The 21,051-nt window shown below is 43.4% G+C and overlaps 1 protein-coding gene across 2 annotated transcripts; it reads left to right on the forward strand.

The window, feature by feature from the left end:
* Window positions 1–9,181: 9,181 nt before the first annotated feature.
* PEX26 (peroxisomal biogenesis factor 26) lies at window positions 9,182–19,139 on the forward strand. 2 transcript variants are annotated; one of them, XM_080810069.1, is made up of 6 exons: window positions 9,182–9,353; window positions 9,549–9,844; window positions 11,143–11,283; window positions 11,754–12,049; window positions 13,854–14,000; window positions 16,253–19,139. In XM_080810069.1, the coding sequence occupies exons 2-6, from the start codon at window positions 9,594–9,596 to the stop codon at window positions 16,351–16,353; spliced, it is 936 nt and encodes a 311-aa protein (XP_080666195.1). In that variant the 5' UTR covers window positions 9,182–9,353; window positions 9,549–9,593; the 3' UTR covers window positions 16,354–19,139. The 2 variants fall into 2 exon arrangements, with proteins under 2 accessions (XP_080666195.1, XP_080666194.1); XM_080810068.1 differs by having other exon boundaries at window positions 9,198–9,349.
* Window positions 19,140–21,051: the final 1,912 nt, after the last annotated feature.

The raw sequence follows: 21,051 nt of genomic DNA on the forward strand, positions 1-21,051 counted from the left end.
CTCTTTTCCTGGATGCCAGATTGTTGGGGTGGGGTAATTAGCCAGCACCCATTAGATGCTTTGAGCTCATTCCAGCAAGGAGTGCTTTATAAATAAAAATTGTTATCTTTAAAGAAGAAAATATCAATTTTCATTGCCTAATTGCCTCCTCAAACCAACTCTGCCTGTATGTCAAAAGATGCTGTTTAATTCCTTGTATATGCCTCCCACTTACCCTGCTTTTAATGGTTTCCCTGCATCCCATTCTATTTTGTTTCATCATCTCTAGTTTCGTATTATCAAGAATAAACACTCTCTCCCTCCTCTCTGGAAGTAAAGGACAAGATAGACCAACTCTGCCCTCTATCCAAAGCACAAGAAAGCCATGAAGAAGGAATGATTTGGACCTCCACAACTCATGTCTTCGCAACTGGCACGTGCATGTGACCAAGAGGTTGGTCTCTGTGGAAGAGACTGACTTGCTCCTCAGAAGAAAAAGGAGATTTCACTGCAGCAGGAAGGATTTTTGGAAGATCTTTGGAAGAATGCCCTTCTCTGGAGATCTGAAAGATCATTTTGACACTCAGCGCCTTTAATTAGAGGAATGTATTTTATACAGCGTTGCACTAAGGTTGGTATAAAATGTTGGATGATGCAGTGATTAAAAACGGAATGTTGGGTGCCAGGGGTGGGGGGCAAAGTCAGTTAAGTGTCCAGTTCTTGGTTTTGGCTTGGGTCATGATCTCGGGGTTCTGGGATTGAAAGCCCCCTTCTATTGAGCCCCTATTGTTGCACTCAGTAGGGAGTCTGCTTGAGATTCTCTGTCCTTCTGTTAAAAAAACCTTCCCATCCCTCCCTTAAAAAAAAAAACCTTTAAACAAACAAACAAACAAACAAACAGGGAAAAGGGGCACCTGGGTGCTCAGTCGGTAAGCATCTGTCTTCAGCTCAGGTCATGGGTCCTGGGATTGAGACCTGCATCTGGCTCCCTGTTCAGCAAGAAGTCTGCTTCTCCCTCTGCCTCTGCCTGCCGCTCCTCCTGCTTGTGCTCTCTCTCTCTCTCTGTCAAATAAACAAATAAAAATTAAACAAAACAAAACAAGGAATGTTAAAGCCAGACACATTTGGATTAAAATCCCACCTAGATTTGCTGTGGAAATTTGACCAAATTACTGCCCTCTAAATCTTAGTTATAGCATCTCTAAGATGGGGATAGTGAGGATTACAGGAGATGATGTACGGAATGGACTGAGCACAGAGCCTGGCACACTAATTTCTCAATATATTTAGTTACAACTATTATTAACATGTTATGTAAATGTAGTTATGACAATGCATTATTTTTGCATTGTGGATACTTATCTCACTTTCAATCATCTTACCTTGTGATAATCATATAAAGTCATGTAAAGATGCTTTTTAAAATTGTAAACTACTACACCAATGTGAGGTATGTTTAGAATTAAACCCATAAGAAAGGCAGATGGACTCCCCAGAGTTTTCCTTCCAGCTTCAGGATGATTCGGGAGTAAGTATGTACAAGTGTTTTTAGCTACAAAGAACTATAAACTTGTGAATTGTTATTAGTCACAGCAGGATTATTTGTTTCTTGTTTTAGTTAGTAGGTAATAGCAATATTCCACTGGAAAATAAAAAGAACTCCTCTCACATACTGGGAATGAGTAAGTTGGGCTGCAGGGTAGTGTAATTATGGATAATGATGTGTATTTGTGGAAGGATGTTCATCAAAATGTTCAAAGTTGTCATTTATGGGTAACGAGATTTCAAATGGTCCTTATTCTCTTATACTTTTCTGTCTTGTTTGGATTTTTTCACTCTGGATAGGTGTAATTTTAACAAAAACAGTTAAAAGACAAAAGAAGAGCAGATACAAACAGGCAGATCTCAGGCTATAAAACTCTAGGAGAATCTATTCTATGGTCCTTTTACTCCAGAGAATGATTTCTTAGGCAGGGAAAATGGAAGTTCTGGCAATAAGGAGAAGTGTGTGAACATGGTAAAGACAAATGCCTGTGAAAGGAGTTGGAGGGGAAGGGAATCGCTCCAAGATGTCCCTGAAAGGAGAGGAAGAGGTGACCTTTCACTTCTGTTTATTTCCTAGGCTGTAATCACATGGTAGTTTCAGTCATAGCCTGTGTACACATGAGTCTCCTTATTTGCTATGGTAACATGTGATTCCTGTTTTTCTCCCTCTGTTCTTTCTGGTCCCTTAGACCTGGCTGTCAGGTAGAACTAGGAACTCAACTCCTCTTTCATGCGGCTCAGGTAATCACCCTTTGTCATTACTGATCAGAGGAAGGGTGTGGTGAGCCTACTCAGAATCCGCTCCCACTGTCCCGCTATGTTTCAGACCAGACTCAAAGGAACAAACTTCCCAGCGAGACATGAAATAAAAGGGATAGTGACAGCATGCCTTACAATTCATTATAATCTTTCCAGAAAAATTCCTACAGTCAAGTCCACACAAGCTTGGACGTGGCTTGTGTGTCATGCAGCCCAACCTCAGTGAGGACAAAAGAGTGGAGCTGGGGGGATGGGCAGTTCTTCCCTGTTGTCAGAACAACTGTCTGCAGAAAGAACTGGACGTTTTCAGATTTCAGCATTGAAGCCCACGTTAATGTGGAGCCAGGAGCAAGCAGGGCTGCCATGATAGGACGCGTAGGTCGTAAAACCACACAACCCCAGAGGGCGGCATTCACATGGACTCCGTGTGAATTATACACCCCAGAGCTGAACCTCAGTGAATCCCAGGAAGGGTATTTTTCCCTCCCACTGAGCATACTGATTTGCAGGGGGAGAGGCCTTTATGACAACAGACTGGAGCTTTTCTGAGTTGTCCTTAATTTTTGAAATAAACTGAATTGCTCTTGGTTAAAAAATATGGTCAGATGTCTGTTTTCCTCACTTTAGTAACTTTTTAATGTTCTTTCCGGTGTTATCCTTACTCTGCTCCAGAAACAATGGCTGCATGGAGTCAGAGCATTTATGGACCATGGGACTGGGCTAGGGGTGGGGATACCAAGAGGCTCTTGAGATCACTGTCTGAGGATAATAATTAAAACAAATGTAAATGCAAACTGCAATTCCTTTTACTTATTTTATATTTGTTACATTATTGGTTTTAGACCCTGGACACGTGGAACAGTATTGGGCAAATATTTGTTTTACTTGCTGTACCCAAATAGTGATTTGACAATTATATGCATTACCAAATGCTCACTACTTGTTTTATTATTATATTTTTTAAATTACAGCTTCTTTGAGATTCTTACCATACCCTTCCTTTGTTACTGCCTTCACCTGGATGAAGTTAAAATTAAGATTTCTGGAAACCTTCCCAACATTTCTCCCTTCTCTGCCACTCCTCAAATACCTTAAGGTGTTTGGGTTTGTTGACTCAAAATTGTACTTCAGAGATAATTTCAGGAAATCACTTGGGACGTAGATATTCTCTCATGGTTCTCAACCTTTTATGTACAAATTGTCACTTTTAATTGCCCCTCCATCAATACTGTGTTTTGGAATGTCTACTAAATAAAACCTATTAACAAGTAAGCACTTGTAAATGGTAAATGTATAATTTCTTCTTGAAATATTAAAACTGTTGAGAACCCTTCCATCCCATTTTCCCTGGAAGGCCTGTTAGGGGCAAAAACTACAGGTTTTGAGAACCATTGCTGCTCTCCATGGAGGGGAGGGAAGAGAGCCCTGGGGTGGTGGGGGTCAATGGCTGGCAATAGCTACATGTGCTGCTCTTCCCAGCTAGTATCTGCACATTAACAGTGACAGCAAGGAATGCTGTCTTCTTCAGCTGTGTAATATCAGTCTATTGCTTAACCACCTCTGGCCTCAGTTTTCTTGGCCATATGTAGTATGATGAGCCTCCTTACAACTCTAAAATTTTATCACTCAAGGTGACTGAGGTTATTCCTTACTTCCTACGAAGTAAGGAAGAGACCACAGGAAGGAACATTGCAAATTGCCCACGGGCAAGAAGGCAGGCCAGGGCTATTGGTACCTGAAGTCACCTTTAGGTGTCTCTCTTTTTTGTGGGGTTAATATCTCCTCAGCTTCCAATCTTTTCACACAGTGCTCACCAGACAATGTTAAGACCAAATGATGCAGAGCAGCTCAGCAGAGGTGGGGTCCTTCCTGAACATTGTGTGCTTACTGCTTTACGCCTATTGCTAAACCATGCAAGGATCCTGAGATGAGTGAGACTCTGTGCCTGCCCTAAGGAGGGGCACAGCTGAATATGGGAGTGACACAAAAAACTATAAGAAGACTTGGATATTGGGAAGGACCAAGAAGAACAGCATAAAAAAGCAAAGCACAATTGGGAGTTTGAAGGAAGTGGTGATTAGCTTGCATTCGGTGTGATCAGGAAAGTTTTCAGGGAGGAGATAACATCTTTCCACTCTTTCATCAGAGAGCCAAGGCTGACTTATTCCTAGTGAGCAGCCATTACTTGTTTCATTTTTCAGGTTTGGTCTGTCATCATGAAGATCTGCTAGGATTTCTCTGAGTTAATCTTCTGACTCCCGTAGTGGGTGAGAAATGGTGGACAACAGGTCTCCACAGAGTGACTCCCCAGTCACCTTCAAGTGATGAAGAGGAGCTCTGGTGGCTCTTTGAAGAAGGTTCTGGCCATGGGATCTCGTTAGAAATCTCCAGTAACCCTGTCAGCTTTGCCACTGAGACCAAATGTTTGAGCTTGAGTGGTTTCTGAGCTTTAGTTTCCTATCTATAAATAGGAATAATAATAATATATCTGTCACTTTGTTCACAGGTTGGTTGTTAAATTCAAATAAAATAAGTGAAAGTATTTCATAGGGCCAGTATTATGTATCAGTTAAGAAGAAAGACTCTAGAGCTAAACTGCTTGGATTTAAGTCCCAGCCCTTCTTTGCACTTCTGTGTGACCTTCGACAAGTCACTTAACCTCTCTGTGCTTTGGTTTCATCTACAAAATAGGGGATGACACTAAGACTTATATTATAGGGTTGTTGATGATTATAACAAGTTAAGTGTAAAGCACTCAGAATAGCACCTAGTACATAGTTTATACTATACTATGTAAATTGACTGTCTTATTTTTATAAAGTACCAAAGAGAACAATTATGATTATGATCATTACTTCTTAGACACAGAAGCAAAGTAAGAATTCTGCTCTATCTGTATGGACAGGAGCAAATATGAAGCATTGAGTTCTGCCCTGAATACCAAGTCCAGGCTTTAAAAAAGAGCCATAGGGGCGCCTGGGTGGCTCAGTGGGTTAAAGCCTCTGCCTTCGGCTCAGGTCATGATCCCAGGGCCCTGGGATTGAGCCCCGAGTCGGGCTCTCTGCTCAGCAGGGAGCGGGCTTCTCTGCCTACTTCTCTGCCTACTTGTGATCTCTCTCTCTCTCTGTCAAATAAATAAACTTTAAAAAAGTAAGAATAAAAAAGAGCCATAAAGATGCCAACGAAGGTCTGGAGTGAGGGAGCACACTTGGCCATCCTGGAAAAACATTATCTCCACCCTGCTAATATTTATCTCTCTGGCTTGGGTCTGGTCAAAGGTCCACACTAGGTATGATTCTATTCCACGGGAGCTTTATCATCAATGTCCCTGGCTGAAAGAGATGTGTTAGAAGGGTCAGCTGTCTATTGTCATAGAACGTAGAACCAGCTTGGAGAGGGCAGGAGAGGATGAACACTACTCACCTTTGTAAGAAAGAGTCAAGTCAAATTCTAGATCAGAAAATAAGATTGCAGAACTTTGAGGTGGAATGAGATTCTTTCTTCTCCTTACTCACTCCCTGATATATTAGACCAGCTGGCCTTATATCAGCCTGAACTGTTTCAGAGATTTAGAGAGCTCAATAGGCCATTGTCACATGGTCTCTTCTGACCCTCACAAACATCCTATGTGGCAGGTGCTGTTACCCATGTCCTCAGATGAGAAAACTGAGGCTCACAGTGTTTCAGTGACTTTCTAGAGGCCTAGTTACTGGTTTGGTCACCAAAGGAACCAGTATTTTAACTGGGATAGTTCATCCTCTAGTCTAGAGTTCTTTCAGCTACAAAAATACCAACTCATCATCTGCTTAAAGCAGGCAGAGCAAATCTGCATTCTCAGATTAAGGCAATGCATTGATAGACTGTGCGCCCGCCCAGCAGAAGGAGGAACACCAAGTCCCAGAGCTTGGGTCGGGCTCAGAGGATGACTCATATGCGGATTCTTCATCTCATTTACTCTATTTTCCCCCAAAGAAACTATTCCGATAATACAAATACTAGCATGGACCAGACCTTAGATCTGGTCTTACAGATGAGGCCTTTTTTCTACTTCTTGATTTATCCCCAGGGGAGGATAGGTGCTTTCAAAGATTGCGTTGTGAGCTCTGAGTCAGAAAGACTGGTTCGATATATATAATGTCTGTTCACTCTTGCTCAGGTATAATGAACTTGCTTATGTTTAGGATTGTTGTGTCTTAGCCTGAGAAATTCTGGGTACATTCAGACAGGGGAGACAGTGCGATGTCACAATGGTGGTTGAAGAGTCAATTTGTGGGCTTAACAATGCTAAAGGTTAAATGGTTACATACACACCACTGAAGTCCTGTATAGTCAAAAACTGGGTGAAACACAGAAACAGAACACAATTATATTTTTACGTGATTTTTAGCAATCTCCCCTCCCCCCAATCTTGACCTCATTATGGCAGCCATACCACTAAACAGGCAAGTTCGTTTCTGGCAGGTCTGCTTCTTTTAAGCCTGTGCTGCCATCTCCTGGAAGCATTTAGAATAGCAAGAAATTCCTTGTAGAATTTAAGGAGGGGGTCCTTTCAAGGCGGTAATCCGAGGTGGTGCTTCCGGAAATGATGTGGTGTGGTTGCGCCAGTCTCAACCTGCCTAGTCCTGCTCCGGTCTATTTTCTGATTCTCCTGCTGCTTTCCTGATTGTTCCGGCAGGCCCTCTACCCCTGCCTGGTTCTGAGAACAGGGCTTTTATTTGCAGTGCAATAATAATCAAATCTGAGTCAGAGCTGATAAAATATATTGGTAACTTGATTCTCAGACTGAAGCACACTTTCCAGAGATCTCTGTTTTCATCTGGAGTTTTCTGTGTGGGAATGAATACTGGCAGGCAAGGAAGAGAGATGTAGGGTTGAGCTTCTCACAAGCAACCCTGAAGATACGTTGGTCCCAAGGGCAGTGCTCCAAAATGAATAGTGATCCCGCTGACAGAGCCTAGTCCTGAGCAGAAGGTCCACATTTCTCTTTGCTCTGCCGGCAACCCTGGATTTCCTGTTAGAAAACAAAGTTAAATGTAGAGATCAACTCTACCTCTCCACTGCTGTCACTCCCAATCTCTCCTCTTTATTTCTCCTCAGCATTTATTATCATCTGACATACTATTGTTTTATTTTACTTGCTTTTTAAAAATTTTGTTTTCTTGGGGCTCAGTGAGTTAAGCCTCTGTCTTCAGCTCAGGTCATGATCTCAGGGTCCTGGGACCAAGCCCTGCATCAGGCTCTCTGCTCAGCAGGAAGCCTGCTCCTTCCTCCTTCTGCCTGCCTCTTTGCCTATTTGTGATCTCTGTCAAATAAATAAATAAAATCTTTTTTTTAAATAAATAAAATATTTTAAAAAAAGGAAATTAAAAAAATTTTTGTTTTCTTTCACTATGACACAAACTCCACAATAGCGGATATTTTTGTCTCTTTTTGTTCACTGTGGGATCTGCAGTACTTAGAATAGGGCCTAGCACTGAGTAGGTGTTCAAAAAGTATTTACAGAGGGGCACCTGGGTGGCTCACTGGGACCTTCAGCTCAGGTCATGATCTCAGGGTCCTGCGATGGAATCCTGCATCGGGCTTTCTGCTCAGCAGGGAGCCTGCTTCGCCCCCCCCCCCCCCCCCCCCCGCCTACTTGTGACCTCTCTCTGTCAAATAAATAAACAAAATCTTAAAAAAAAAAAAAGGTATTTACAGAATAAGTGAAGTCCTGACTTCATCACCTTATATGGTTATAGGGTCCATACTTCTCCTTCCTCAGAGTTTGATGGATTTCATGTTTCTGCCTCAGCTTTCCATGAGGACTTTCTGCAGAGAGCTGAAAGCCCAGCAGATGGGTGTGTCTCTATCTAGTGACAAGGGAAGAGGATGTGTGGTATTAACCACCACTTACCCTGTGCCAGGCCTTTCTAATCACCAGGGGAGTAAACAATTCTGGAGAAGCTTTGTGAGGAGTTCAAAAGGTAGGGAACTGAGGAGAAGCTAAAGCTGAGAGAACCTAGTATAAATTCAGCAGCGTCTGGGTGAAGCACATAATATAATACTAAATGTAATTTATTATCTGTGTAAATTTATCTAATAATAATTATTGTAGCTCTAATGTATTGAATACCTGCTCTGTTCTAGCACTTTATTATACATTGCATTACACACTGTGTGGGTTTGTTTTCACAATATCTCTACTTTACGAAGCAACGAGGCTCAATGAGCTTCTGTATTTATACGAAGCAAGGAGGCTCAATGAGCTTATGTAACTTGCTTGGGCAATGATTTATACAGTCTCTGAATAGAAAGCATAGACTCAGTCCTGTCCTGCAGAACAGAATAGTGGTTAAATACACGGCTTTGAGCAAAAATAGCCTTGTTGACTTAGTTTTTGCCACCTCTTGTTGTGGGACCTTCAGCAAATTGCTTAAATAAACTCCAATGTCCTCACCTGCTAAAAGGTGATAACAGTTGTTCTTATCTCCCAGGGTTGAGGGAAGGATTAAATGAGATAGCACAAAAAGCGCTTATCATAGAGTTAGGCCCTGTAAAGCGCTGCATAAACGTGACTCTGCCTGGGAAAGCGGAATACAGAAGGAAAAGTCTCCAGCTCTAAAGTTTCCTTTCAGTGCTTTTCCTGCTTTTAGAAGCCTGCTCATAACTTCATCTCCGTTACTGAAATTTCCTCTGTCCGGCCTTTGCTGGAACTGGTTCGTGAGGGGACCTCCCCATCTCACAACACAGCCTCTGATTGTTATTTCCAAAAGCTTTGGTGCCAAGTTTGTTTTCTCCGGGGACAGTGACAGTTTCTGTGGCGTGGTATGCTGGGGGTTGTAGTCCGAAATTCCTCCATCTACCTCAAGAAGGCGACTGAGCCAAGAGCCAGAGAACTACAACTTCCAGAGTCCTCCGCGCCATCGGGACGCCATGAGTCTGCAGGGGGCTGCGAGAGCCGGAAGCATGTCGGTTACCGTGTCCCGCGCCTGCAGTGAACGGCTAGATTCATGAAAAAGAACCTGGAACGGCCCTCCCCGGGGCTAAGTTGGTATCAGTACATGTCGTGGGGCCAGAGAAGCTAGAGGCAGGTATTCCAGGGATGTAGCTGTTCTGCAAATCTGGGGTGTGAACTGGTTTCCTGTGTTCAGTCTGTCTTGAGCTGGAGCATCTGCCCGGCTAACTCAGCCTTTGCCTTAGACATGGCTACTAACTTTTCCTTCCCCAGGACTCGGCTTCGGGGAGGGCTGTGGGCAAGCATATGAGGACTGTCCCTCTTCTCCCAGGCCGACGCGGGATATCCCGGAGACCCCGGAGAGGCTGCCACTCTGATGTCTGGAGAAACAGGCCCTAAGCCCAGGATGGCTATGAAGAGTGACTCCTCGACCCCTGCAGCCCCCCTTAGGGGGCTCGGGGCGCCTCTGAGGAGCAGCGAGCCTGTACGCGTCGCCTCGCCTCCGTCGGCAGCGGCAGTTCTGCTGGAGGAGGCTGCAGACCTCTTGGTGGTGCACCTGGACTTCCGGGCAGCACTGCAGACCTGCGAACGCGCCTGGCGGAGCTTGGCCAAAGATGATGCGGGCACGTACGTGCTGGGCTCCGTTCATTTCCGGGTGATCTTGGGGACGGACTCAAGATTTGGGGAGTTCTGTCATTCCCAGATTGCTTACAAGGAGCTCTCTCTGATAAGCTGGTGTGCCCATTCTACAGAGGAGGAAGCTGAGGCACTGCCAATGAGGAGGAAGCTGTCAAGTCGGGTAACAGCTTAGTGAGAACCCATAGCCAATTCTTTTCTCCCTATTCCAGTGTAGAGTAGCATGATGGGAAGATAGAATGTGTATTAAGTGTTAAATTATTTTGGTAAGCAGGTGGTGGAAGTCCTCTCCTAGGTACACTCTTCTCCCCCAAGTTGTTCACTTCTGACCTCGGTTGATGAATGGAAGTGGAGTTCAGAGCAGGAGTAGTGTTCTGGGACTGTTGAAGGACTGGATTAAAGTATCAATCTGATGAAAACCTTGGTCCTGCATTGTTCTTTCTAATGCTGTTAGCCTCTTCGGGAAGTTGAGGGAATCATTTCTCTGTGGATAGTAATGTTGATTTTGGCTACACTAGGGAGGTGGTGGGTAGAATAGTCAAAGCTGACCCCAGAGAAGGATGAACTGGGGAGCCCTGGCTGTGTTTTAGGGGGTTGAGTAGGGCTTGTGGCAGTAAATGCTGGAGGCTGTGATTTGGGGTTCCTGGAGGTACCTCACTTGGTGGTGCTAACAGGCCAGTTGTGAAGTTCCCGTACCTACACTCAGGCAGAAAACTTGCTCCATCCCCACTTCTTCACTGAAGCAAACTCTTAGCTCCAGCTCTCTTTCCACCCACACACCTGTGCTGCATTTCACCTGGGTACAAAGATGTGTGATAGGCAGCAGTTGAGTTGTCTCCAGATTTATAGGAACTTGGAACTCCTGGGGGAAAGGGCAGTTTTCTCTCTGTTGGGGCTAGTGAGACCAGTTGTAATTTGAGCTCCACTTAAATACTAATGGGGAGGATAGAGGTGATGGCTACTGAGTTGGGAACTGTGTGGGGGGAATGGTCCCAGGGTGGTGGTGGGAATGGAAACAGGGGAACCATCCATCTACCTTTCTTTCTTTCTTTGTTTCTTTCTTTGTTTTGAGAGTGTGTGAGAGCAGGGGGAGGGGCAGAGGGAGAGGAATAAATCTCCAGCAGAGTCTACACTAAGCCAAAGCGAGAAGCCCGCTGCAGGGCTTGATCCCACAACCCCGAGATCATGACCTGAGCAGAAACCAAGAGTCACCTGTTAACTGACTGAGCCACCCAGGCACCCCTGGAGGGGAACCACTTCTAAACCTGAATTGGTTTTTCTGCTGACAGTTCCTTGGAGGTGAAATGCTCCCTGTGTGTTGTGGGGATCCAGGCCCTGGCAGAAATGAATCGGTGGCAGGAAGTCCTGTCCTGGGTTCTTCAGTATTACCAGGTCCCTGAAAAGCTACCTCCCAAAGTCCTGGAACTATGGTACGTCCTTGTTCTGACTCACTGGGTCAGTTCAGAAACAAGAGGATTTTCATGTCCTTTTTTGAATCAGTGCCCAGTATCTTCTCTTTACCCCTTCCCTACCCTTTCCCTCTATATCTAATCTTTCCCTGTTTTTTTCTTTTTTTGTTATTATTATTATTTTTTAACCTCAAAACCTAGCTATAAAGGATGAGGAAGGGAGAATTTAGGAGTCAGGTAGAGGAAAAGAGAAGGAGGGGGACAGTGGGAATAGGAGATGTGAAGTGGGATGATAGAAGTGGAGTCCTAGCTGACAGAGCTTCTTGCTACTTCCTAAGAATTCCTAATTCTTATCAATATCAGTATCCCATAGGGAAGGCCCGGAGAACACAGGGGAAGGATTGGGTGGGAGAGGGTGGTAGTTATGAGAGGTAAACCGACCATGGAGCACTGACTGTGCTTTTTTGAAATTGGATTATTTGGGTTTGCAGTGTTCTTTTATACAGCAAAATGCAAGAGCCTGGAGTTGTGCTGGAAGTGGTCAGCGCCTGGCTGCAAGACCTTGGCAATCAGGGCCTTCCAGAATACAGAGCCTTGGCAGAACTTCACCTACACCGAGTGCTGCTGCCTCTGGGCTGCTTGTCGGAGGCTGAGGAACTAGTGGTGGGTTCTGCAGCCTTCAGTGAGGAAGAGCGGCTGGACTTACTCCAGGCCATTAGTAAGGCAAGGCAACAGCAGAAACACCAACACTCGGGCACTGAGGAGGCCCAGAAGCTAAACCAGGAAGGTAGGACATTATTCTTCAGTGGCCTCTATAAAGTGGAGTTGTGGGCTCTCCCTTATACTTCGGGATTTATCATGACATTCCTGGGAGCTTGGGAGCAATTATTTTATGAGTAACTCCCAAATCACAGAATAGGAAACCTGTTGATTGGATTAAAAAGCGAAGCCCTGACCCTCTGTAGTTGGCGGTGGAAGGAGAATCTCTGGGAGGTGTTGCTGAATCTCAGAACCATAACTCTGGTCTCTTTGAAAGCCAACTTCTCCTTCGGGTCCTGTCACTAGATCTCTTGTCTCTATCATGCTGGTCTGAGTGGGATGTTATTCCTTCTTTAAAGGCTGGCACAAACACAGACACAGCTGAGGTATGCTGGGGGATAGCCAAAGAAAAATAAGAAGCTGACACAGTAACTTGGTAGCTTGACTTAGATAAAAATTACTTATCTTCAGCTTGGGCCCCAACACCCAGCCTCCTGTCTGCCTTTACTTCCTAGATCTCCTGGGTATGTTCTTCAATGATTGATGTTGCCCTTTAAGGGGCAGCCCATCTCTGCCCATTGGAGTGCAGTGTCACACAATGGCTTTTTAGGGAAACCATTTTAAACCCAACATCATACACCTGACTATTATCCTACATGGGATGCCTACATAGGGGTGGGTGTGGGGGTTATTTTGTTATAAAGGATTTTATAAAGGTCCTCTACTTCAGACCCTTCCCCTGGTCTTTGAATCCTTTCCATCCTCTTTTCCTCAAGTGATCATATAGTCTATGCAAGGTTAGAAAATTTACTATCTCTAGAAGCAGCTCATTCCATGTATGGACAGTTCCATAGGGAAGTTCTTCCTGAAATTTAAGTTTTTTTCTTGGTAGTTTTTAGCCACTGTTCTTTGACTTTTCTCTTGGTATGTACAGAATAGGCCTGATCTTTTTTTTTTTTTTTAAATTTGTGTGTGAGAGAGAAAGAGTGAGTGAGCACAAGCAGGGAGAGCAGCAGGCAGAGGGAGAACCAGGCTCCCCGGTGAGCTGGGAGCCCGATGTGGAACTCAGTCCCAGGACCCTGGGATCATGACCTGAGGCGAAGGCAGCCGCTTAACCAACTGAGCCACCCAGGCGTCCCCTGATCCTTTTTTTTTTTTTTTAAATATGAAAGTTCTTTAACTATAATCCTATTCTCCAAAGTGTCTTTTCTTTGTGTGCTAAAGAGCATGAATCTTCTGATGTAGAATCCCTTCTTTGAAAACAGGTTATTGGCTTCAGGAATTTCCTGTGGCTACCAAAGCCCTCTGCCCCTCCATCTCCTAGGGAGGAAAGGATGGGGAAAGCGTTTGATGGCAAGTTCAGAGTGTTCTGTCAGGACTTGGCACCACTTGTACTTGAGTTGGTGGTGTTCATATTTACAATCTGAGTTTTGCATTCTTCACTGTATATATTAAGTGCCTTTCTGTTTCCTGCATTAATGTGATAATCAAGAACTACTGCTCTTTATAACTCTCTGTACATATCTTAGGCCAAAATATAAAGAATGCTATAAAATAATACTTAAAAAATATACCAGTATGCCAGGTTTACCCGGCTGAGTAGATGCTGTCTATTAAAAGTTTCTCCTAAGGAGATGACATTCTAGTGATGTAGTCTGTCCTTAAAACATTTTTGGAGCTCTTGGAATCTTTTTTAGAATCACTTAATGAACTACAGGAGTGAACTAGTCTTGTTACCTTTTGTCAGCTCTCATAATCTTGCTCAAAGCTCAGAGTCGGTGAAGCTGTTTCTCGTGGAGTTACCTGCAGGTATGCTCTATCTCCCTGACCAGGCTCCTTCTCCCACAAGTTCCTGTCACTAATGATGTTGCTTCGCCGGCTTTGGGATTCTACAGTGAGCCACTTCTTCTCCATGCCCTTCAAAAAGAGCCTCCTGGCTGCCTTGATCCTCTGCCTCTTGGTGGTAAGGTTTGATCCAGGTGAGTAATGAAGCCTGTCTTCTTTCCTGCCCTTCCTGGGGAAGGGGCTATTGAACAGGGTCTGGGCCTGTGGGAGGGAGCCCTCCTGGGGATGGAGGCATCTCCTGTGCCACTTCTCCCTGAGTCTCTTCCATAAGGAGGGACTGTTGGACCCCAGCAAGAGCCAGCTCAGCCCGCCTGGGAGAGAATAGCCCTGGAGTCCATGAGAGCAGTCTGGAGGAAATTCACTCTATTCCGTTGACCCTTGAACACTGACTTTGAGTCATTGTCATCTACTTTATCTGGGGGTGAACTCTGACTAGAATGTGAAAATTAAAAAAAAAATTTTTTTTCCTCATCATAATACCTAAAAAATTGTGTTAAATCGTAATTGAAATACATGTACATTTTAGAAAATGTAGAAAATAGAGAAAAGCATAAAGAAGAAAACAGAAATCACCTATGAAGTTTGTTATTGTAAAAGTTATACTTTCAGTCTTTTTCTATATGGATACAGATGCAATTTTGCATGTTATAAATATCTTTTAAAACATGGCTTTAGGTGGCTAAATAATATTCCAATCTGCAGAAACTTCTGTGATTGATTAATAACCTCCTATTGTTGAACATTTTGATTATTTCTTACTCTGTTTTCTGCAGTGCTATGAAGCAGACATGAGTTCCCTAAGTGCTATTTGGGAACAACCCTGGTTATTTCCTGAGAATTAACTCCTCGAAATTAAGTGCTGGACCAAAGATTAAGAGCTCACCCTTTTAGATTTTTATGTTTGTGTGTTACTCTATGTGAGTTACCATCTAATCTTTACTCTTCTCATGAATTTAGACTTAGAATAGAATTATATAACTTTCAAAACTGCAGGAAAAACTGGAAACCCTTATTCCAGTCCCTTCCTCTTCTTTTTCTTTCTTTTTTTGATCAAGAAACCCAAGAACTAGAGAAAAAAGTAACTAGCCCATGGTCACAAATAATTTGTCTATTTTTAAAACTGCCAGTTCTTGGGATGCCTAGGTGGCTCAATCGGTCAAGCATCAGACTCTTGGTTTCAGCTCAAGTCATGATCTCAGAGTTGTAGGATCCAGCCCCACATGGAGCTCACTTGTGAGCATATGTGCATGTGTGTTCTCCCTCTCTCAAATAAATAAACAAATCTTTAAAACAAAACAAAAACAAAACCTGCCAGTTCTTGATTTAATCTTTAGGTCTTCCCCATTTTCCCCATTCCCCTTCCTCTTATTTAGTGAGCTTTTTTTTTTTTTTTTTTTTTTTTTTGCATAGCTCAGAGTTGTCCTTTTCAATTTGCTGAACACTGAGCAGAAATTCCATCTGAATAGCTCTGTTTGCTTAAGGAAAGAGTCACTTGTAGTTCTCAGGAAGGCTAAGGATAGTTTGTGTTCATTCCTGTCCACTTGCTGACTTCTACTTTGTTCCACAGAGACTTGATAAAAATTTAGATTTTTTTTTTTTTTTTCCAGTGGTCCTTGTAAGTCCTGCTCTTCTGAGTGGGAACAGCAAGGGGTAATTTGAGTTTGCGGCTTGCCGGGCTGCTCAGAGCTTCCTGATGCCCTGGCCTGGAGCTGCTGACCCCCAGTGGCAGATTTGACTTATTGCAGTGGTGGTTCTGTGGGAGAGGAGAGCCCGTGATTAGGCAGCAACTAGAACTCGAAGGAAGGATATAAAAAGAGTAGACTTTCAGTAACTTTCCTTGAAAATAACATTTTTCTTTTTAAGAAAGAAAAAATCAGTTAAAAAAAATTGGTAGTCAAATAAGGAAAAACCAACCAATCAACTCAGCCCTAATTCTAAAGAGATAGATTGTACTTTATTTTTAATATAATTAACTTAGGATAAAAATACGTAATACTGTCACTTGGCTGCAGGTTGAGAAGGTATGAGAAAGAATGTAGTGAAGTCTCTTCTCAAATTTATCTTCCCAGAGGCAGCCACCATTATCAGTTTCTTTTTGTGTATGTATCAGAAAGCTAGGCTAAAATATACGTTTTCTTATTCTTAGCAAACTTAAGGTCACTGTAATCCAAGTGAAGAAAATATATCCCAGAGAGTATATCCTAGAGAAAGTGAAGGTTTTCTTTGTTGTTGGGAAGGGAAGGAGGAGCAAATAACATTAAGCATCAACATATGCTTTAAAAAAATAACCCATACTTCCATTTCCAAGGGATGGGACTTGAGGCTGAGGGGAAGAAGAGGGGAGTAAAGGCAGGCATACTGACAACAATCTTCCTTCTTCCTGCAGCTTCTCCTTCTTCTTTGCCCTTCCTCTACAAGCTGGCTCAGCTCTTCCATCGGATCCAAGAGGCCATGTTTTCTCTCTACCGGCTTCCTATCCATGATTGAGTGGTCTTTCCCATTCCACTCAACCTCTCTACTCCCCAGGTCTGCCATGACAGAAGCAGAGTAACTCATCCATGGTGGCCCTCCCGTTGCTGGCTGTGGCCCCACAGGGGTGGGGCCAGCCCCAATTCTAGAAAGAGTTGATCCAGTCCGATGAACTATGTTTTGCCGCCTGAGTGTTCTCCCCTTTGCACCCTAGTTTGGCTGGTGTTGGTAGGTAATGCGGGAACAAAGTAGGGCCAGGGAGCACAAGTCCTCTAGAATAATACTCCCTTACACCCAAAGGCCCCTTCTAAAGGAGGGATTTGGGAAAGGAGAGTATATCCATGAAATATTCCATCTTCTTGGTAAAAGCAAGGGATTCGTTTTTTAGTTCAGAGTGTTAATGAAGTTCAGAAAACTCTGATGGAATGCCCCTTGGTCTTTCACTTGTGTGGAAAACTTAACCTCTGAAAATTGCCTCACAGGTCAAGCCCTTAGTTAGGCAGATTGAAGATCTGAGAGGGCCTCTTATTTCTCTTCTCTGTTCTTCTCCACCAGATCTGTGGAGAGGAGCATGGAGAAGTTATTTATCAATATACCATTCCTATGGTTTTGCAGTAGGCTTGAAGCTGCTTGGGTCCTCTCTTTTCAGACCAGGACGTGGCTTTCAGAACCACCCAGGTAACTGTTGAAAGCAAAGTAAGGCTGCTCCGCTCTTCTCACTGGGTAAAGTGATCTTGTTTGGTGCTTCTTGGGCTTCAGCTCAATTTTCCAGGTTGTCAGTGGCCAAGTCCTGCTCTATTACACACTCAGTATTCCTGCGTTCTCGTTCTTCCTTTTAGTTCCTTCTCCCTGCTCTGCAATGGTGTTTTTGTACTTTGTCTGATGGCTGTCTAACCAGGTTCTGCCTGCCTCCTTGGTATACACCGTTGCTGGTTCCCCTCCCCCCTTTCTGTGTCCTCTTGTTCTAGTTATAGTCTATTCTTTGTATAATGTGCAAATTTTTCTGCTTGTGTGGCCTTGAAAATAGGTCAGCCTCAGAGGCTGATGAGCTAAAAATGGAACTGGGTAATCAGGTGAGCAGGAAGGGATGTATGGAGGGAGTTGGCCAGAGGGGAGATACGGGTTTTGAAGGCAATGAACAATTCATTGTTAGGAGGAGGAGGACACATTGGGGCCATAGCGTTGAAATGTTTCAGCGTTTTCTGTCACCAGCCACAAGAATCTTACAAGTTTCTGTGCAAATAAATGTAAAACACTACTATGCTGTCGGAATTGTAAAAGGCTTCCAGCAGGGGCTAGCCTTTTTGAGGCTGAAGGCCAAGCAAACTGCCCCCTGCTGGGGCTTCAGGCAGTGTTGATGCCAGGAATAGAGGAGGTGCTTAGTAGTTTCGGAGAGGCTGGTTTTCAGGCGTTCTAAGTCAATAATTTGTCTTTAGTAAAGCGGGTGGGAAAAATAAAACTCATAGGCCTTTGGGAGGTGAGTCCCTAGGGTGTAGTCCACCTCTGTAGGAAACAAATCTGTGTTTTTACATATGGGCTTTTAAGTAGAGTTAAGAACCCAGAGAAGAGGAAAAGAGACAGGTAAGTCTTGAGATCTGTTGGAATGATTTCTCAAAATGAAAATCTGGTCCCTTTCTCTACCCTAGATAAAACTCTTTAATGACTTTGCATGCCTCACATGGCATTTCTTCTTAAATTCATCAGGGAATTTAAGGCCTCTTAGGCACTGGTTTCGGCTAATCCCTCCACTTTTATGTGGGGCCTCTGTTGCTCACGCACGTTGCCCTCCAGAGGCCCAGCCAGTCACGGTTTTCTGAACATTTCATGCTCCTTCACACTGCTGTATCTTTAGCACCTGCTGTTCCCTCTGGAAGGCCCAGCTCCCACTTTTTGCCTGGTTAGCTCCTCAAATTTTCAGACTTACTCAAGGGTTACCTTTGGGAATCCTCTCCTGATGTCTGCTTCCACCTTTTTATGTTAGTGACCCCATAGCCTTATAATTGCAAAGTCCTTTGTTACCTCCAGTAACTGTGAGCTCTTTGATGCTGGGGAATGTGGCTTGTTGCAGTGTTTAAGAATCAGTTTGCATCCCTGCTCTACCACTTACGAGGTATGTGACTATTGGAAAGTGACCTATCCTTTCTCAGCCTCAGTGTCCTCATCTGTTAGTTATTATTTCACAGGGACTTCTGGGCCTAGCCAAGCACCTAGGAAATATGAAGCTATCAGAGGTGTTTAAATTAATGAACTGCTATAGCTGTCAGGACAAAAGGTCCATGTGATTTTGGTGTATTTTGTATTGTGAAAAGTCTGAGTAAAAAGACCTGACTATACCCAACTCCTTTTTCTGTCTGTCCCTTGAAGTTCTTCCATATTCAGCTTTTAGGCCTCTAGGTTCTCTGTGTGATGTTCATCTTGAACTCTGCAATATTGTCTGGCAACCAGCCCCAGCTACCTTCCTAGTCAGTCAAGGAACTCAGAACTGGAACTGCTCTGATAACTTTGATCTTTTCTAAGAATGTATTCACATCAGTCTTCACGTCTGACCTTAATAAGGTCAGAAATGAAGGGAGGGCTTCCTTGTTAGACTTAGACCTGTGCTGTCCAACATGGTAGCCATTAGCCACAGGTGGCTTTTGAGCACTTGAAATGTGGCTGGTACAAATTGAGATGTTCTGTAAATGTAATATACTCACTGGATTTTGAAGATTTAGGACTATAAAAATGGAAACTCAATAATTTTTATATTGATTGCATGTTGAAATGATAATATTTTGGGTATGTTGGGTTAAATAAAATCTATTAAAATTAATTTCAGCTGTTTCTTTCTACTTTTTTGTGGGGTTGCTAGAATGCTTAAAATTATATATATATATATATATATATATATATATATGACTCACATTTTATTTCTTTCAGGCAATGCTGTTGAACACACACAGTATACATCAAGTTCAGAGGTGATGGCAATCAGCATTGTACGGTGGGATTTTGTAGAATGTTAGATCTGGGAAGATCATCTCTTATACACCCCATCTCCCCCCCCCCCCCCGTTTTTTTTAAGTTAAGGAAATTGAGACCGAGAGAGGTGAAGTTATTTGCCCTGAGTCTCATAGCCTGAATAAGATAAAGGTCCCTGGACCCTCAAATCTGGTATTCCTTTCACTGTGCTATGATTCTGCTTCACTTGCCCTAAAATCAGTCACTCTCTAGCTTAAATTCACTGTTAATATGCAAGTATGTCCAGGAGGGGTAACTTTAGGTGGAATTAGTGGATTAGTTTTACTGGGTTCTGAGAGAATACAACATAGAACAGATATTTTAAAATTTAGGGATGCTAAGGAGAGTAGCAATAGGTAATGGCATTTTGTGGTCAGATAGGAGGCTAGGGAGGTTGGGGTGAGGTGGAGAGATGAAATTAAGCTATTGTGGGCAATTACAGGGGTGAAAGTGGATGGGCCGGTCAAGGACATAGTTGTTCTGATTCTAGAAAGTGGCATTAAGGGACTAAGGAGGTATGTTATAGCTTCATGCAGGGGATCTGCACTCTTGCATGTATGTAGGCCATGTGGGCATGTAGATGATTTAAAAATCATACGGCAGTTTTATATATATGGTACAGAATTCAAAAGTTACCTAAGGATATTCATGGAAAAGAATTATCTTTTTTTTTCCACTTTCAGTTTCCTGCCCAGAGTCTACCACAGTCATTTAATTAATCTTGGATGATTGTTCCTCATCAGCTCATGTAGAGCTGCCTCATTCTTACTAGGTATTCGGCATTCCATCGTGTGATAGGATCGCAGTGTAGAAAAAACCCCCACACTTTCCCTTTTTAGGATATTGAAACCTCTCCACCCTCTCCTAAGCCGAGAAACACAGCAACTCTAACTTTGAGATTAATAGGTATTGGTCCTACCTCTTTACGGTCACTTCCTAGCAAACATGGAACAGTCTGTCCAGCCTGTCTGGTAATTACCACAGCCATGGTGGACGGATAAGACCAGGCCCTTGCTCACTGTGGACATTCAGTTTTTCTGAATCTGGACTGGCACTGAAGCAGCCTCTGCCATCTGCTGGAAAGAGCCAGAGGAAATGACAGAAAGAGAAAGGCTTGACATAAGTTGCAAATAGGCACCTATTCATTACCTTGACCTCTTTCACTTTGTGCATGGAGGTGTCCCAGGGCCAATGGAGTTCGATCTCTGGCATGCACAGGGGAGGCCTGTTGTAATTCTGTTAATTTTACTCTCTGGCTGAGGCAACCTCCTTGCCATAGCACCCTTTTGGAATTTAATATGTGAAGTGTTCACTAGAAGAAAGTAGGGCCCTTTTGCTTCCTTCCCTCTGGAAACATCAGTTTTATGGACTGGTAGGAAGTGAGGTTAAAGGCAATGTGCACAATTCCATAAACAGCCTATGAAATCCCTCTCTGTGCCATTCCTCCAATGATAAAGTAGGGATCCAGATATTGTTTGCTGGCCTCTAGGCCTCCAGGCCTCCTGGTAAAACAATCACTATTTTTCTTGTGTTAAAGAAATGCATATGTATTTTGGAAAATATTAATAATTGCATAGAAGGAAATATGGGGCTCAGGATCCCACTACTCAGAGATAACCACTGTTAATGCTGATTGATTTTCTTTCAGTTCTTTTTTAAAAAATATTTTATTTATTTGTCAGAGAGAGAGAGAGCAAGGACAAGGAGGAGCAGACA

Source organism: Martes martes, assembly GCF_963455335.1.
Source record: "Martes martes genome assembly, chromosome: 8".
Taxonomy (NCBI): domain Eukaryota; kingdom Metazoa; phylum Chordata; class Mammalia; order Carnivora; family Mustelidae; genus Martes; species Martes martes.